Source organism: Conger conger, chromosome 18 (genome assembly GCF_963514075.1).
Source record: "Conger conger chromosome 18, fConCon1.1, whole genome shotgun sequence".
Lineage (NCBI taxonomy): Eukaryota > Metazoa > Chordata > Actinopteri > Anguilliformes > Congridae > Conger > Conger conger.
The window spans coordinates 2,307,501-2,327,500 of record NC_083777.1 but is presented as its reverse complement, the minus strand read 5'-3'; the positions used below and the strand labels follow the sequence as shown (position 1 = coordinate 2,327,500).

At 43.4% G+C, this 20,000-nt stretch overlaps 1 protein-coding gene across 1 annotated transcript in view; it reads left to right on the top strand.

Moving 5' to 3' along the window:
• The window catches only part of lmbrd1 (LMBR1 domain containing 1), a 92,687-nt gene extending 75,840 nt beyond the window's left edge, over nt 1-16,847 (top strand). Inside the window, exons 15-16 of the mRNA XM_061228822.1 lie at nt 15,370-15,461; nt 15,651-16,847. Of these exons, the coding sequence (XP_061084806.1) occupies nt 15,370-15,461; nt 15,651-15,761 (203 nt within the window). The 3' untranslated portion in view covers nt 15,762-16,847. The remainder of the gene's footprint in view (nt 1-15,369; nt 15,462-15,650) is intronic.
• The last annotated feature ends 3,153 nt before the right edge of the window (nt 16,848-20,000 follow it).

Sequence of the window (20,000 nt, the reverse complement as noted above, 5' to 3'; positions counted from 1 at the left end):
AGCGGATTGTTTGTGGATCAGATTATCTGCGGTGGGGGATTTTTGGTGTCTGCCAGAGTGGCAGCAGAGTTCAAATCGAAAGCCCCGGGCAACGTTTAACTGCCCTCCGAAGGGCTTTCAGCCGGCGCCAGGCCAGAGTGAATCAGGACGGGGCCGCTCCCTTCCGCCCTGTTTCGGCCCGTTCCGTTCCGCTCCGTTCTGTTCCGTTCCACTCCATTCCGCACCATTCTGCTCCGTTCTGTTCCGGTCCGCTCCGTTCAGTTCCACTCCATTCTGCACCATTTCACTCCGTTCTGTTCCGTTCCGCTCCATTCTGCTCCGTTTTGGCCCGTTTCGATTCTCCTGCAGGGTTTTTAATTGTCCCGTTGTTTGCGGCAGGCATGTCGAGCGCTTTTAGGAAATTTACATTTAATTCTGTTTTTTTATGACGGTGGAGAAATGGTAACAGTCGGTTATTTACTTCCCTGTTTCCAAAACAAAATGGTAATGACCATTGTTTTTATTGAGTTACACTTTTCAAAATTATATTTTGTTATATTTTGTGCATTAAATAAAGATGAGGATTGGGAAATTGGTAAAGAAATTAAAAAAAAAAATTGTTGCAATTATGCAAACTGTAACCACCCCCATGGGTTTTTTTTGTTTTTGTTTTTGTTTTTGTTTTCAATTTGTCTGTCTGTCTAGCCGTCGGTCCACCCCGTTCTTTCGATATCTCAGGATAGGATAAAATGATGAAGTGATGACATTTCAAATCCAAAAGGTCAAAGGTCAACTTCATGTTTTTCTTACCACTAACCGATCTAGCCTTTTTTGGTTTGTTGATTGGTAATGCAATGATTAGTTGATATTTTAGAGTTAGTATCAAACACTTTTTGTTTGAATATTCTTTAATTGTTGTTGGTTTAAATGATTGTTCAAATCAAATAAATTCATACTATGAATTGTTTGGACATCAAAAATGTAAATAATTAAATATTTTTCTTGGTCTTATCGTTCCACAACTGTTATAATAATAATCAATTGAACATTTGATGTTGTGTACACAGGGAGCACCGGTGCGTCTGGACAGGCAGGATGCGCTGTTGTAGGCTTACAGCTGCGAGACGCTTATTTAGCTGTAGTTGTTTTTGTCTTCTTTCGGATATTTGAATTTTAAGTGCGTGAAGAACAGCATGTTCCCCTGGAGTGATGCTTGTGTGGGAATGCACACGTAATTCCGCATTTCATGTGCCGACGTACTCCCAGCTGTCTGGCAGATATCCAGTGGGCACAAACCGTTAGATATGACTGTGTACGCCTCAGCTTAGTGAACCAGGAGGCTTCAGACCGGAGTAGGCAAATGTACACAGTGCCACTATTGCAGATGCTGTGTTTGTGATGGGCTTGCTGTGGACTAAACCTGCCAAAAATATCATACAAATCATTTCATTATTTTGCTAGGAAATTAATAATCTATTTGCCTATGTATTTACATATACAATTATTAATATAATTCCATATTATTTATAAAATTACATTTTGGCACGTCTTACCTCTGTGTCACTTCAAACACGATCATAACAAACTACAGTGTAATTGCTTCCTGATGTTGTTTACCGTGTTTATGAACCTTACATCGCAAATAAAATACAAAAAATTCCCTTTGAAAATTCAACATTTGCTCATCATTCTGTTCCTAAGCAACAGCCTCTTTTCTGTGCAGATGGGAATCAAACACACAAAAAAAGATGTGTTTTTGCGATGGCAGGTCCCAGTTCCTTGAACCTTTGTGCTTTCTCTTCGTAAAAAAAATTATATACACATTTTAATTCTGCCAGTATCACTGAGATTACTGTGCGATGCAACATGTTGGTCATTTTACTTTCCTCTCTCTGAGAAAGATGGACATGTTCTTTCCTGCTCTCCTGTTGACTGTCTTCAAGCGTATGAGTCGCTGTGGTTCCCTCACCATGAAATAACTGTAGGGTGATACATGGGTCATAGCTTTATAAAAAGCATTATGTTACATCGCAGTTATTTAGCTGACACTTTTATCCACTTACAGTTGATTAGACTAAGCAGGGGCCAGTCCCCCTGGAGGCACCGGGGCTTTCAGGTCCCAGTCAAGCACCGGCTTTAGCCTCTTCTCTGGCTGGAGAGAGGAGAGTAAACAGTCAGCTCCTGTTTCCCCAGAACAATCAGTAGGACTCTATCCCTGTGCGCACAGTAATGATGAGCACAGTCCCAGACCTGCTTATCTGTCAGTTACACAGCGGGTGCCTCTCCCCCTCTCTCCACCTGTGCTACACAGCAGAGACGCGTCTCAGCGTTATTATCCCGTGTAGCCAGGCCTTTTAAGCCATCGGTTACCGTTCAGCGCTTTATTGGACGTAACGATGCGTGTCACATCCAACCCAGGAATCCTCCTTTCTCTTCATCGTCCTCTGCAGGCCAGATTTTTATTCTGAGAGTTTAACCGGATTGGAAGGCAGGCCGGCCGCCTCATTGGTCAGCGCTCTTGCCCAATCGTATGGGTAATTACAGCAGGCAGCACAGCCCGGGGGCAGGTTGGCGGAAGCTCAGAGTTTTGGTGAAACGCAGCTCGCCCTCGAGGCTCCTGGTTTACCGGAGGCCCAGCTGATCCTCAGGCGTCTCTGTGTACTCATCCCAGCGACGTCGTCGTCATGGCGACCTGGGGGGGGGTGGCTCCATCACTCGGGTGTGTGAGGCGGGGGAACGGGGGAATGACCCGGTTAGGCTACACGGCCCTGGAGATGATTAAATAAAGGATTCAATTAAAGCCCCCCCCTCCATTCTAGGATTGTGCCCGGGTCAGGGCCTGAGCTGGGGCCGGGACCGTTGGGCTGAGAGGAGGCGGGTTTCAGAGCGAGCGTTGTGCGTGTTGAAGACCCCCGTGGCTCACTGCCTGGAAAACTGCACTGTGGTTACTCTCTGGCTGGAAAACTGCGCTGTGGTTCCTCTCTGGCTGGAAAACTGCGCTGTGGTTCCTCTCTGGCTGGAAAACTGCGCTGTGGTTCCTCTCTGGCTGGAAAACTGCGCTGTGGTTCCTCTCTGGCTGGAAAACTGCGCTGTGGTTCCTCTCTGGCTGGAAAACTGCGCTGTGGTTCCTCTCTGGCTGGAAAACTGCGCTGTGGTTCCTCTCTGGCTGGAAAACTGCGCTGTGGTTCCTCTCTGGCTGGAAAACTGCGCTGTGGTTCCTCTCTGGCTGGAAAACTGCGCTGTGGTTCCTCTCTGGCTGGAAAACTGCGCTGTGGTTCCTCTCTGGCTGGAAAACTGCGCTGTGGTTCCTCTCTGGCTGGAAAACTGCGCTGTGGTTCCTCTCTGGCTGGGAGGCAGGGCCGCAGCAGGCCCGTTGGCCGTTGTGTTGATCAGATCTGTGGCGACGCTGCCGGCGGCCTTGGGGCGAGTCAGCGCTGTAACGTCCGCCATGTCTGTTCCGGTTCCTCCGCCGACTGACGGCGGCCTTGTCACAAACAAAGCTTTTTCTACAGCTTTATGTAAAGCTGCTTTTGCAGCAGTGAAGGTCCTTCTTTTGCACTCTTTCCAGATGGTCTCACTGCAACGTAGGCCGGTCTTTACAATTGTTCTTCTCGGTAAATGTCGCAAGTCATACGCTTGGACAAACATGAAGCGCTGTTTAATTCGGCAGCTGAATGGAAATCCGATGGTGCCGATGACATTGCAGTGAAACCGCGTGACCTGCTAACAGCAGGGTTTTGTTCCACAGGGACAATATTAAATCTAGTGTCATTTGTTTAAGACAACCTGTCGTACCAGAGCTGGTGTTCTTTTCCAGCTTTATCTGTTTTTCTAGCAGCTGCAGGAGTTACCGCAAACTCATTAGTAATGAAATTACTGGGCTGCTCAGGCACCTGGCATTTCCAGACAGCTCAGTTATTTCACCAGAACCGCTTCTGAACGTAGAAAATTAGTGCCAGTCTGAAACTGCTTCTTTGCATGTATTTATTTTTTAGAAATTGTCCCAGATCTGTAAATAATTTCTAATACTTTCTATTACTAACGTTCTGCCATATGTCCAATTAGCCTCAAAGTGCCAGACTGTATGCAAAACTCAACGTCCTGCTGGCTTACCAAAAATAAATACTGTTAAAAACTGGAGAAACGGAAAAATAAATACTGTTAAAAACAGGAGAAACTGAAAAATAAATCATTATGGATTGGATATTGCCAAGAAATTGGCATGCTTCAATGATATACACTCAGTGAGCACTTTATTAAGTAGACCTGTACACCAGCTAGTTAATGCAAATATTTAATCAGCCAATCATGTGGCAGCAGCAAAATGCATAAAAGCATGCAGACATGGTCAAGAGGTTCAGCAGTTTTTCCGACCAAACATCAGAATGGGGAAGAAATGTGATCTAAGTGAGTTTGACCGTGGAATGATTGTTGGTACCAGACAGGGTGGTTTGAGTATCTCAGAAACTGCTGATCTCCTGGGGTTTTCACGCACAGCGGTCTCTGGAGTTTGTAGAGAACGGTGCGAAAAGGTGAGTCACTGAGGCGCGTAAGCCCGGTGAGTGTCTGAGGGCTGCAGATGGCGAGGGGGAAGGGGGGGTTGGTTTTAACCGCCATTTTTAACTCTTCCCACTCTTTCTTTTTCCCCCTTGGCCTGGGTGCCCTTCTGACCTAAGAGAGAATTTGACGAATAGAGAGAGAAAGTGAAAGAGATTAGATTTTTCCTTTATTTTAACATTGCAAAAGAAGGTATTTACAGACACTAATAACCTTTGTCCTCGAAACCGCTCCTGGTACAAGGGGACAAAACACCAAAAATAAGAACCAAATAAAACCAGTTTATCCCTATAAAACAATTGAAAACAGACCTACAATAAGACAGAAAAAGTCTAATAATACAATAAATAAGTTAAAAAAAACAATAAAACCAACCAGAGTTTGATAAAGGATAATTGCATTCACATCACCCAAACTCCAATTCCACCCATGTCTTTATATATATGCTTATTCTTTAAAAAAAATTTAAATACACGAAGAGAAAGAGAGAGAAAGCTACAGGAGAACAGGATTGGCTCTGTTTGTTCTCAGATCCCATGTCTTGGAAAATATCTGGCCCGTTTTCTTCAAAGGTGTGAGGAGTTGTTTTATTAATTACTGCAGATGGCATTGCACGTTCTTTTTATTATTTATTTTGTATGTGCTCAAGCTGTAGGCTCTGTTCTCAGTGTCTAAACCTGTTCACGGCTTCCTGCTGTCCTCATTTCCTTGGATATGCAAGATGATGAAGTGGTGAATTGTTGTTTTGGGGTCTGGGGCTCGATTTTATTTTCGTTGTGTTGTTTCTTAGTCAATTTAGACGTCTAGACAGTGAAATGGTTTGATGGAAAAAGTCTCTGGAAAAAGTAGACCGGTCTTAATCAAATATGCAGATGGGCTTCTGTGACGGACAGCGAAGAGCAGAACACGGCGGGTGCCCAGCGGCCATTTTGTAGTGAAGAACGCGTGCGCGTCTACTGAATTACCGTAGGACGGTACTCTTCTAGAACAGGTTTCTAGACAGTACTTACAAAAATATATCGATTGCCGAGAGATTGGAAACACACACGGGCATCGAGAAATGCCTTAGTCTCTCTCTTTTTCATTTGCGCTCCAATGACACCAATTACAGGGTGTGTTCATTACGAAGGCCCTTTCCTCGTTTCAGGCGGCTCACTGTCCCAGCCGCAGTCTGTGCATCGATCTGAGGCGGCGAGCTCGGCCTGCTCTCTGGCCGCTGTTCCTCCTGCCTCTGGTTTCTCACTTGTGCTTGAGCTCTGTTTCCAGTAGGGCTGTATTCATTAGGAAACTTAAGGCGTTTCACATGACGTTTAGTTGTATTGCAAATTGAATCTGTCTAGCAAGCAAGGTAGAGAAATGAGGTTTCCGTTGTGTGCAAAAACACTGTCATTTATTTATTTCTTTATTTATTTATTTGTTTGTTTGTTTTTGTATTTAATCTTTTGCACAAATGTACAATTCAGGACAGCTATGTAGAACAAATATTTCATCTGTGTGCAGGAGAGGTTTGCAGGAGCCGGGCTTATGCTAAAACCTCACCGAAGAAAAACAAACAAGAACTAATACATAGAAAAAAATTTAATGAAATTAGATTTTTTTACATGTAGTAATAGTTTATCAATTTGGAACCACCTTGAAAAACCCGGTACTAGTATTGCCCTCACTAATAGTGAGTGTTTCAAAGTTATCATGTTGAAAAATGATTGGTATCACCGCAAACAAGACTGTAAATAATGTATCTGAAACATTAGCCAGAACATTTATATAAATAAGGAACAGCAACGGTCCAAGGACAGACCCCTGGGGAACTCCACAAGATATATATTCTTTGTTTGATCCATTACATCCATTCACCATAACATATTGTTCTCTGTTATGTACATAATCTTTTAGCCAGTTGATAACAACATTTTTAAAACCATATCAACAAAAGATAGGGATTTTGTGATTAACTGTATCAAAGGCTTTTGATAAGTCCAGGAATATTCCAATTGCATATTTATTGTTGTCTAGTGCTGAGGAAATCTTATCGACAAGCTGAATAAGGGTCATGTGTCTTGAGTGTTGTTTTATGAAGCCATATTGATGTTGATATAAGATATTATTGTCATTAAGGTGCTTTAATATTATATTGAGCTCAGGAGGCTCAAATGAACATAATGTTGGATATTAACCTTTCATATTATCTATAGGATTGTCATTTGTGGATTATTAGCCATGGATGCACCTATATTTATATAAAAAAGAAAATATAGAATTCAATAATCATGGCAGTTAATAACCGAAAAATTTTACCAAAATTTTAGCAATGCGCTAACGTCCCACGGACTAGAGGGGCCGAGGCTAAGCTAGCCTGTCTGCATTCTCTGCCAATGGGTACACTGCACAGAGATGAATAGGGGTGATGACTGAATAAATCCTACTTAAATGGAACATGTTTATGCTTTAATAATGCCGAATATCAAAGTTAATAATGCCAAATACCAATGCTGTGGCAATAACAGCCACATATTATATGGCTGCGATTACCACAAGCAGCATATCACTGTGGACTGTTTTCCCTCAGTGTGCAGACTCTGCCCTGTCTGTTGTACTGTACTAGCGGGGGGGGTGAAAGCGTTCTAAAGGAACCGAACAACTGATGTTATAAAGAGGACTGCCTGGTGCTTTAGCTCTTTGTGGAGAGTACCCTGTGACAGTTTGCAGAAGGACCTGCAAGGTGATTGGCTGGCTGCCTATTATGTGGGCCGTCTCTGCCGTTTAAGTCAGCGTGACGGACAGCGCGAGCAGACTCTCCGCGGGGCTGCAGACGGAGCGCTCCAGATGGTGTCCTGATATAGCCAGAAATTACACGTCTTGGCGGTTCCAGGCCACTCACGAGCGGATGGATCCTGGACCGCTGCGTAGCACCGGAACGAGAAGCGTACCAACCGGGGTCCCGTTATTTATTCATGTTCTTCTTTTATTTTTTTGTATTCCTATTTCTTATTTTTGTATTCTTTTTTTAACGAGGAGCAAATTATTAAGAAGATTATTAAGCGAGCGTGTGTCATTTATTTTTATTATGGTGCTGTGTGCTTTTTTCACTGTAAATTAGTTTCAGAAATGAAAGGAATGGCACCGAACATGTTTAATTTTCTCATGAACAGCACAGCGACATGGACCTGTGGCTAAGTATGTCACAGTAATGCACAGTACAAATAAAATGTTTTTTTTTAGTTTTTTTTAAATAGTGAAAATTGAATTGCTTTCATACGACTTCACAACAGGCACCAATTCCTGTATACAACATGTATCATTGATCATTTTGTAATTTTCATTTCATTTTCTGTTCTGAACTCTACATGCCGTTAGCGGGAAGAGGAGGCTTGTCATTTTAAAATAGTTAAGGATTTATAGATACCCATTTATAGAAACGCTATTTACAGAAACATTTTTGTAGTGATGGCTTATGGGGCTATTGATCACAGTCGTGCTTTAGGTATAAATGTATAGCAGCGTGCTTCAGTTATACGGCGTGATGTATAGCACAGGGTAGAGTCCCCCACTGTGTCTGTTTATCAGAGCGCATCTCTCCTCTTCAGCTCACAGAGAGAGGCGGCATGGAGCTTACACTCATTTACTGCCTCTCTGTGCCAGTCAACCAGGTGTAATCTGTACTACACTTAGCTATGCCAATCTGACCCACTTTCTCTCTCGCTCTCTACTCTATCCCTCTCTCCCTTCCTCCCTCTACTCTCTCCCTACCTCCCTCTTCCTATCTTTCTCTCCCTCCCTCTCTCTCCCTCTCCCTCTCCCTCTCCCTCTCCCTCCCTCCCTCTTCCTATCTCTCTCTCCCTCCCTCCCTCTCTCTCCCCCTTTCCCTCTCCCTCGCTCCCTCCCTCTCCCTCTCTCTCTCTCCCCCTCGCTCTCTCTCTCCCTCTCCCTCCCTCTCCCTCCCTCTCCCTCCCTCTCTCTCCCCCTTTCCCTCTCCCTCGCTCCCTCGCTCTCCCTCTCCCTCTCTCTCTCTCCCCCTCGCTCTCTCTCTCCCTCTCCCTCTCTCTCCCTCTCCCTCTCTCTCTCTCTCTCCCTCTCCCTCCCTCTCCCTCTCTCTCTCCCTCTCCCTCTCTCTCTCTCTCTCTCTCCCTCTCCCTCTCTCCCCCTCTCCCTCGTCCTGTCTCCTCTCTGTCGCTCTGACCACTTCATCACCGTGCCCCTCTGGCTCGTGTTTAGTGGGTTTCAGCCCTTTTCGATTTCCTGCCAGAGCGCCGTCCCGGGGCTGCCCTCCCGCCAGGGCGTAGCGAGCAGAGAGCCGAGCCGCTGTTTTTGGAGAGGAAGAGCGCACCCCAGGGCCTGTAGGAGTAACAGCAGTCCCTCTCTGCTCACCCGTCCCCTCTGTGACCGGTCTGTTCCCTCCATATGGACATCTCCCACCCCTCTAGACAGGCAGAATGTGTCCTGTTCTCACTCTGTTTTCATTATAGACAGCTACGGGTGTTACCGTAAAGCCAGCGAGACAGGCCCTGTTCCCCTACCCAGCATGCCGAGCGGCATATCCACCCGAGCCCTTTTCCCGGGACTTCTGAGTCACTCCTGCCCCTCCTGCTGTGTGCTCTCTGCGGTGGATTCTGGGATTTCTCCCATTTCGCTCATACACGATCAGGAGAAACCCTGAAATGGGAGGAAGGTGAATAGCTTAACCATTAGGGAGACGTGTTTTTATTGGTTATTCCGTCCATCTGGGTTAGCGACTGATGTCTTTGTCCTATTTCCGTGAGCATTTAAGCATTCAGCAACCGCTCTTATCCAGAGTGACTTACACCGCTTGCATTTCACCTACGATTCAATTTCTGAACCTTGATATTAACTGAATCATTCAGCACAAGTGCCTAGCTCAAGGGTACGTCAGGAAAACCCCACCTGGGAATTCAGCCTATGACCCCTATCATTATTCTCACCCTGTATCTCTGAGCATCGATTTATTATAATCGTCCCTGAGCGGTGACATCGTACTGAAGATGCCCCGCTGCCAATAGACATCTTGTAGCAAAAATACTTCAGCATGTACACTCACTGAGAACTTTTTATTAGGTAGACCTGTACACCAGCTTGTTAATGCAAATATTTAATCAGCCAATCATGTGGCAGGAATTAAATGCATAAAATCATGCATGCGAGGTCAAAAGGTTCAGCCAAATTGTATGTCAGAATGGGGTAGAAATGTGATCTAAGTGACTTTGACCGTGGAATGATTGTTGGTGCCAGACAGGGTGGTTTGAGTATCTCCAAAACTGCTGATCTCTTGGGATATTCACACACAACAGTGTGTAGAGTTTGTAGAGAATGGTGCGAAAAACTGAAAACAATCAAATGAGCAGCAGTTCTGCAGACGCCTTGTTAATGAGAGAGGTCAGAGGAGAAGGGCCAGACTGGTCGGAGGTGACAATAATTCAAATAAGCACACATTACAACAGTGGTACGCAGAAGAGCATCTCTGAACGCACAACACGCGCATAAGTGGATAGGCTACAACAGCAGAAGACCTAAAAAAAAGTCTAAAAGTAAAAAATAAAAAAAATTAATAAATACTTACTTAATGTAAGTAAATAATATGCAAGAAATAGCCTGCATTCTTCAGTTTTCTGACATGTAGTCTTTTGTTTCGTTTTAGTAAGTCCCACGCATTGCCATGTTTGATTAAGAGATAATGACTTCTACAGGGCTTGCAGTTTGCTTGTTCTGACAAGGACAAGAGTTTCCTCTTTGACAAGACGGTGTTTTTCTCTGCAGTGTGACACGTCTCCCAGACGCTGTTGAAAGGCCCGTGTACGTGTACTAAGTGGAGGCCGGGGTGTCGTTAGCACGAGACGGTTTAGCGTACCGTCGTCAGAGCAATTAGCGGACGACTGCGTGTATGTAATGGATTCATCACCCTCCTTAACCAGCGCACACTGCTCGTCCGGTAAGGCAACTCTCACACTCCTGACATTCCTTCCAACTAGAACACCACGGACGGCCACCCCCACTGTAAGGTTTGCTCAGAGATATTCAGATTCATGGTGTCAGCATCAAAAACAAGGTGGACATTCTCTCGTTAAGGAAAGACAGAATAACCGTAGCTAGAACCGCCATCGCTCCAGACCACCAGGGATGCTCAGTCTTACCCAGAAAGGGCCGGTGTGGGGGCAGGCTTTTGTTCCGACCGAGCAGCTACACTCCTGTTTCTGCTAGTCAGGGTCCTTAGCAAAGACTAGTGGTTGAGTAGTAGAATCAGGTGTGTTACTGCTTGGTTTGAACAAAAGCCTGCACCCATATAGGCCCTTTCCGGGAAAAGTGAAGTATCCCAGTCCATGTCTTCTCTTGTGGACAATCCTCTTCTGGTCACTCCACGGGTTTCCAATGTGATTTAGGGGATGGTCCTGGAATGACCATTTCTGTGGACAGTTAAGCATTTTTGCATATTTGTAGGAAGGCTTTGGGTCCTTGTCTTGTAATATCCAACGACAAACCAGTTTTGGCTTCCTGACAACCCGAGGCAGCCAGATTTTGGTCTAAAATCCCCTGATACTTGAGGAGTCCATGATGTGTTCTTACATGGTTCTCAGGGCCTTTGGAAGTAAAACAGCCAACAGATCCCCCACCATACTTCACGGTGTGGATTATGTGCTTTTCTGCATGGCCTGTTCTTACACCAAACCCACATCTGGTGTTTGTGGGCAAAAAGCTTTGTTTTGTCTCATCTTAACGTAGAACCTGGTTCCTGTGACATTTAACATTGGAATGTGTCTGTGATTTGATGACAGTAAAGGCTTTCTTGTGGCAAGCCTTCCTAATAGCTTGTTTGGGTGGAGGTGATCTGTAATTGTACATTTGAGGATTCGGTGACCCTAACATGCAACCAACTTTCATCAAACGGTTATCCTTTGACTTTTTGTCTTTCAAACTATCCTCCTCGTGGTGTTGGGGAAAGTGCACCTGAGTCCTCTTCTTAATTACTGCCCTATTTTCAGACTTTTAGCTATTATTTCATAGCCTTCATCTGATTTATGAAGGTCAACAACCATTTGTCTCATTTAATTTGTGTGTTCTCTGACCTTACCCGTGTTGATGGATGACTAAGGGAGTTGAATATGCGAGTCGGCTCATATTTACAGTGAAACAGGAAGTAATGAATGACCACTTAAAAGTTCCTTAAGACTCGGGTGAATTTAAAAACACAGCATATAAATGGCAACATACTTCTGAAAGATTTTGTTTCTAAGAATTCTGAGGGCTGTCAATAACCATGGTGCCTGTTTTTGAGAAAAATGGTTATTTATTGATACAGAACAAATATTTTGCCTCAGTTAAAGGTTAGCTTTCTCTCATTGTTTGCAAGATCAGTGCAAGAACAAGCTGATAAACAACAGGACATTTCTTCATAGCTTTTTTGTGTGTGTGTGTGTGTGTGTGTGTGTTTCAACAGTAGAGGATGTGCGTACACACACACTCACATGTTCAGTATGTGGGCTGGCACATGCACATGAATTCCTCAGGTGCCATAAGCTTGTGGCATTAGGAATAAACACAAATACTGGATTTTCTAGCTATTGACACAAGGTATCCGCTTCCTAATGCAAAAATAACCTTTTTTGCTGAACAGAAATAATGAAGTGCTCGCTGCAGACAAAACCTTCAGGTGTCCTTCACCATGATGCTGCTGTTGCGTGGAATTGTGTCTTTGTTTTCCCAGTTAATTAGTCTCTGGAACTTGCTGTGATTTTCGTGTTTAACAAGCTACCAAAATAGCTGCTTGTGTTAATAACCTGTATCCCGACCTCAGGAGCACTTAAATAAACCCGTTTTTATTATGAATCATCCACACTGGTCTGGGCTGCAATTACATTATCTCGCTGGTAATAGGATAGGCTGCCTAAAAATATGAGCAAAGCCATCCTGCTTTTTGGATGCCTTCAGGCGGAACGTTCCAGAACATTGCAGTCTGGCAGTGAGGTGGTTTGGAGCCCCCTGTGGCACAGAGAAGCGACTGATGTCATCGCTTTCCTCCGTGGGAGGGAATACGCGCCCCTTTTTCGTTAGTCAGCGGGAGCCTGTTGAGGGGAGGGGAATGAAGAAACCAGAAGACCAAGACAGACTTGTAACAGAGTGGTGACAAAAGGAACGTGTAGGCCAAAAGGAACTGCCCAAGATCCAAAGCACCCCCTTTCATCTGTGAAATGCGGTGGTGGGTATTGCAGTTTTGGCATGTTTTGCTGCCCTAGGTGCTGGCTCACTTGCCTTCATCAGTAATGTAACTGCCAATGACAGAGGACTGAGCCATCCTGCTCTGCTGGGCTGAATCCTGGCCCCCGCAGGCCTCTGTCCCCCACCCCCGCCCTGACGTGTCCCCTCCCTCCCGCCGTAACAGATTAACCTCCTTTACCGCCTCGGCTTCTCCCAGGTGGGCCGGTCAGTCGCGTGTGCACTGGGTCTGCTCCTGAAGGAGGTGTGTGGAGAGAGAGTCACGTGTGCACTGGGTCTACTCCTGGAGGAGGTGTGTGGAGAGAGAGTCACGTGTGCACTGGGTCTACTCCTGGAGGAGGTGTGTGGAGAGAGGGGTTGCTCTTGTGGTATGGGCCCCCCAGCGCCCCCACTTCACTCTGTATGGAGAACATCCCTGTGACTCGAGGGGTTGAAGTTGATTGAGGTTGAGAGAGTGAAGACTGAGATAATGGAGGTGATTGAGGTTTAGAGAGTGAAGACTGAGATAATGGTGGTGATTGAGGTTGAGAGAGTGAAGACTGAGATAATGGAGGTGATTGAGGTTTAGAGAGTGAAGACTGAGATAATGGAGGTGATTGAGGTTTAGAGAGTGAAGACTGAGATAATGGTGGTGATTGAGGTTGAGAGAGTGAAGACTGAGATAATGGTGGTGATTGAGGTTTAGAGAGTGAAGACTGAGATAATGGAGGTGATTGAGGTTGAGAGAGTGAAGACTGAGATAATGGTGGTGATTGAGGTTGAGAGAGTGAAGACTGAGATAATGGTGGTGATTGAGGTTTAGAGAGTGAAGACTGAGATAATGGTGGTGATTGAGGTTGAGAGAGTGAAGACTGAGATAATGGAGGTGATTGAGGTTGAGAGAGTGAAGACTGAGATAATGGTGGTGATTGAGGTTTAGAGAGTGAAGACTGAGATAATGGAGGTGATTGAGGTTGAGAGAGTGAAGACTGAGATAATGGTGGTGATTGAGGTTGAGAGAGTGAAGACTGAGATAATGGAGGTGATTGAGGTTGAGAGAGTGAAGACTGAGATAATGGTGGTGATTGAGGTTTAGAGAGTGAAGACTGAGATAATGGTGGTGATTGAGGTTGAGAGAGTGAAGACTGAGATAATGGAGGTGATTGAGGTTGAGAGTGAAGACTGAGATAATGGAGGTGATTGAGAGAGTGAAGACTGAGATAATGGAGGTGATTGAGAGAGTGAAGACTGAGATAATGGAGGTGATTGAGGTTGTGAGAGTGAAGACTGAGATAATGGCACCCACCTCATAGACTTCCGAGACCCATTTACTGTGCTATATACTGGCCACAACAGGCAATAGCCTGTTCTTTTTGATTGACTGCAGTGGGCAATTACCTTTCCTGTGTACTGACCACAGCATATGACAACCTTTATTATGTACTGACCCCAATATTGAGTACTCTTCCCCCAAGTACTGACCAGCGCATTGATTTGTTGACCGTGCCAAATAGCCTGCTTCCCTATAGACGGAAACGCAAACAGAACAGGCGAGATGGAAAGTTTCCCTGATGATACTCATTCTGCCAGCCGCACCTGGCCCCAGACCTGGTTTTCCATTTCACACCATTTCCTGTTCATCTTCAGATTTCACACCATTTCCTGTTCATCTTCAGATTTCACGCCGTTTCCTGCTCATCCTCAGAGCGCATACTGGTCTGAGGGGCCTGTTCCATTTGGCCCAGTGGCCGGAGCCCGGTGGACATGGACGCAGGGTACCGGGGTCACGGAGGGGTGCTTACCTTCCAGGGCCCGCGGGTCCTGTGGAATTAGCGAGCCGCGGGCGGAGTGCGCTTTTCAAAGCGCATTTCCCTGTGCGCGGCAACCTTCACCCAACCTCAGGCCTGCAAGGAGGGGGGAGGGGAGGGTTAAGATCTTCTGAAGAATGGACATGAAAGGCAAATTGCCTTTGGCAGAGAATCTAGTTTCTATGTGTTTTTCTCCTGTAACTAGGATTAGATTTTTTTAATAATTTTTTGGGATTTCTTCTTTTTTCACGAGAAAGAAAAATGCCTTCAAATCAAAATTACCCTCCTTTAAAAGAAAAGTATACTTTTAAAAGGGGGTAATCAAGGTATCAGTGACGTGGTTGCAGCTGTGTATTAGGCTGAACAAGTGGAGGCAAAAAGTAGAAAATGTTTAAGTCTTTGAAAAATGCTTCTTTCTGGTAGTAAAACTTAATCACAGAGCAGTCTCTGCATTTGTTATTCAAACATTATTGTTACTTATTGGAAATGCCAAGAAAGTGCTGCTTTAAAGGCTTCTTTTAAATCCATTAAAAAGGGACGGTAAGTTGACTTTTTGAAGTGTCTGTTCTTGCTTGTAAGCTGAAATCCCTTGTGATGTTGTGGAACCGCCTTTAAAGGTTACCTTTCTCTCAGGACAGTCACGAGGTCGATGGGCCTTTGAAGTTTGTCCCAAGAACTGCCTGCTATGATCCTTTATTCTGAAGTGGTGATATTCATATTAACTAAACAATGAATATAACCTGGGAGGTGTATTTGTTGGTTTATGCATTTATTTGGGTCCTCTGGCTGTCCGTCCTATCTCAGTCCACTTCTCCTCTTTCTCCAGACCAGTGCACAGTGACACGCTCCTACCTGTTCCTCCACAAGTTCTGGTTCTTCAGCACCATCTACTACTTTGGAAACTGGGGCTTCATTGTGGTGAGTGGATGAATTATGAATATCCATATCGAGGGGCACTCCACGAAGGGTTCATTCCAATCGCTTATTTTTCACTTTTTTTATTTTCCTAGTTCCACCCATTGAGGGGGCTAAAAAAAGAATTTAAGACCAGGAAATCACAAAAATGTGAATTGGGTAAATGGATTTTCAATGGTGCTTCAAACACAGGTGTTCCTGATTGGCCTGGTGGTGTCCTGTTGCAAGGGGAAGAAGTCGGTGATCGAGGGCGAGGTGGAGGCTGATGATTCTGACATGAGTGATGAGGAGTACCTGCACTGACCCAGGAAACGCACCTGGACCCACGGCTTCAACGGCTGTGTCACCTGCTGGAATCAGCCCCGGCTTGCAAAGGTTTGGCTAGATTGAAACGTATAAACTTTGGATATAAAATATCGAAAGGTTTAAAGCCGTTAGGAGATTTCGGTAACTTTGAAATGTGTGTAAATACTCTCCCTTTGCTTTTTGGTTCTGAATTGATGAGAGATTACTGAAAAGCGAGGTCAAAGGTCACTTTTACAGCATGTATTTGAGGCGGGTGACGGGTTCCTGAAATCCATTTATTTCGTTACTTTTTTTCTGTTTTTCACTTCTGGGTCAATAAGAAGGTCCAGAATTCTTGTAACTTGATTCCCTGAAAGTTTGGGGTTGTCATGACTAATTAAGGATGCTAATTTGTATAGATGTTTCGGTATATATTAAGATTGAGCAAAACCACAAACCTTTTTGTGAATTTTATCTCTGGGGGACATGGGTTTAATATCCATGCTTGACTTTTGTTGTATTTAATTAATTTATTATTATTCTTTTTATTTCATTTTATATTTTTTCTTCCATATTGTATCCAACTGTTTATTTGTGGTATGCCATTATCACCAATACTGGGAGAAAAAATGGAGGGGTTTGATAGATGAGTTGTGCTTTAACTGAAACGTGTTCTCCAGTGTTGTGGTATTACACAATCAGCGCACTGGTGAACAGAGATTAAAATAATTTGCTTTGATTAACAACAGGCAGTATTAAAGGCAGTAAAGTGTGATTATTAAATACAATAAAGCGTGGCGGGGAGACATCTTGTCATTTTCTAACAATCATGGTTCATTGCACGTCTGCACTTGGGTTCTTTTGAGAAATCTTAACATTGTCTTTGTGTAATTAACTTGGCCATTAGCAGATTATGTTGTTAGCGGCCATCTTGCGAGGGTTTTCCAGTCTTTCCTGGTCTTCTCTCAGATGGGGTTATCTGCTGAGCGTGGTACTACTGGGATGGCTGGTTGAACCTTCAGTTTTCAATGTGAAAGGAAGCATTTTACAGCTGTCAATTTATGTATTTTTTTTCCAACTTCCAATAAAGACATAAAAACTGTTTTATTTATTGTATGCGTGTTTCTTCTCTCTAGCCTCAAGCAAAAAATAAATAAAAATGAAATATGTTTACTTGAGTGGATGTGCTAGAATTCATAAATATAAGTCTAATGCGATCTATTTCTATCATATATGAATACACAGTCCTCTGCTAACCTCAGTTTGGGAAAAATGTCCCTCATGAATAATATTAATAATGAATACTAATAATAACAACCACAGCTTGTGTGTGCCTGTGTGTGTGTGATACCGTAGTGTTGAGTAGTGTCGTTACGATGTCAGGGAACTTAAAACTATTTTCTATTTCTCAACACTTGATCAGTCTGTAATTGAGCTGGGCTGTCACCAGCAGAAATAATGCTGATAAATTGGCAATCACGCCTGCTTTCCATTAGGAGAATGAGGAAAATTGCAAATCTCGCCCACGTCTTTGTTTTTGTGGAGGACACTGCATTTTTCCACAAAATTGCAAGTAGAACACTTGTAATAAAAGCCTATTTGGATAAATCATGGATACGTCGTTTTCACTCTTATTTAAAGGTTTTTTATTTGTTACTTTTACTCATGAGAATGTGATAGAATGTGTCCAGTCGTACCAGAATATACTGTCACCTCCTGGACTGGTTTCAGAATGTAACATTTCCCTCATTATAATTAATACTACTAATATTAAAATAGCATTGTCTATTTTCATTATTCAAACTATCTTAATAATAACCAACAACATCTATTATTATTATTATTAGAGAGAGAGAGAGAGAGAGAGAGAGAGAGAGAGAGAGAGAGAGAGAGAGAGAGAGAGAGAGAGAGATATTTCAGCTGACCAGTGTTGCAACCTAAAGTAAGGTATATGAGATCTATTTCCGTTGTCAGGATTACTAGTTGTCAACAGTTAGTCAGTGATTCAGTCAGTTGGACCGTCACCAGACGTAATATCAAGGCACATAATGTCCGTTTCCCATCAGTGGAATGAGAAACATTACTTACAACTTTATTTTTGTTGGGGACACTGCATTTCTGTACACAGAATTGCATGAAAAACACTTGTAATAAAACGGTATTCTGATAAATAATGGTAATTAAATGACCCTTGACATTAGTATTTGATATCAGCGAAATAGCATGAAATAGCATGTCAGATTTGCTGAAGAAACCGCTGGATAACCGCACCGCGTAAAACCTGGAACATGCACTGCAGTAAGAAGAGCTCCGGGATTAACTCAGGAATCCTGTTCGTAATGCAAGCCCCATGTAGGGCATTGCATCTGGCATAAGGAATATCCATGGACTTCACAGACAACAGAAAAAGATAGTTGAAAGGAAATGGGTGTCATTTATCCTATCTGTAATGGTTTCGCAATTTGAGGAAATAACAAGTAAGAGGTTGTAAATTTCCCATGAATGTCTTTATTCAAAATTACAGTAATATAAGGTTTTTAGAGTGGCTTATATCTTGGAATCTCATGTTCTTTAGTGAAGGGAGCACCACTACAAATATACTTCTACCACTTTGGTAAAAAGAAGCCATTTTATCCCAGAATGCTCACCTACATGAAGGAACACTGAGAACAAGGTGCATAAAGTACAGCAATGCTGTAACTAATTTATCTCACATTGTGTGCATTTAATGTTTCCCATGTCGCCAGTAATCAATTTTAGAGGCAACCATTGGCCTCGTAAGTGGAATGGGTGAAAGTTCACATAACAAACTGGAGTGAAGTCAACTATGTTGCATTACCGAGCAGTTCTGTGACCCAGAAATGAATTACATGAGTGAATAATGAATCCGTCACAAAGTTCAGAAGCAAAACTTTCTGGGGAAATGATAGTGGCCTTTAAAGACTGTAATTGCAGAAAGGAAAACCGTGATTGAGCATCACAATGATCTTCCTGTCAACCCACAAAGACTGAAAAAGCTAGTGAAGTGAAGTTTAGGAAAGTGAAAGAGCATCCCTTTTTCCTTTGCTTTGAGGGAGAGGGGTTATACGTTCGCACAGTGCAGTGATCTTGCATACTCCCTGTAAAGATGAACTAAAAAACTGTTACTTTCCCTTTTCTCTCCACAGAAAGTATTTAATATTTAGTATTTAGACACATCAGTCTGTATCACTGCTGTTTATTTCAGTATTTAGATCACACATCAGTCTGTATCACAGAGCTGTTTATTTCAGTATTTAGATCACATCAGTCTGTATCACAGAGCTGTTTATTTCAGTATTTAGATCACATCAGTCTGTATCACAGAGCCGTTTATTTCAGTATTTAGATCACATCAGTCTGTATCACAGAGCTGTTTATTTCAGTATTTAGATAACACATCAGTCTGTATCACAGAGCTGTTTATTTCAGTATTTAGATCACATCAGTCTGTATCACAGAGCTGTTTATTTCAGTATTTAGATAACACATCAGTCTGTATAACACAACTCATGTTCATGTCAATCACTCTAATGTCCTTTGGGAATCTTTCAGTTCTACGTTTTGAATTTTTGATGTGGGGGTAAAAATGGAATCAATCATGTAAAAGCTCTGTGTTTGACTCATTTCTTCTTGATTGGTCTTTATTTATTCATTTATTTGTCCCTGCAGATTGGTGTTTTTTTTGTCCTCAAATTGTTCTGTAGGCTTGTAGGCATTTATTTTAAAATGTGCAATAGGTAAGATTTTTGTATTAAAACATTGTTAGAAGACCATTCCTATCATTGAAAAAGGCTCACTGACATGTTGCCTGTGTTTATAGTCCTTAAATTTTGGTTTCAAAGTTGACGGACCAAAACTCTGTTAAAAATCGGTTCTAATTCCCAACGCCAATGGCGTGGGTGGGGGACAGGGTGGTGGGGGTTCAACATCATCACATTCACAGAACAGGGGAAGGGATAAACAGTGTTGTGGTTTGAGGGTGTTTCTTGACCGTTAGAAGTCTGAGATTACCAATTGTCCCTTTAAGGTATACCTGCATCACGAGGCCCTTGAGACTGTGAGTCTGCAGAAGCCTAGCTCTCTCATAGGCAGTGAGTTATTGGGTGAGCGTGATGCTTGGGTGTGGACTTTGGTCTTCTTGTGTAGCTAACGGTGCAGTCCTGAGTCTGGGGGTTAGTGTTGTTGTTCCCCTTTGGTCATCCGTGATGGATTATTGGCTGTTCTGATGTCCTTTGG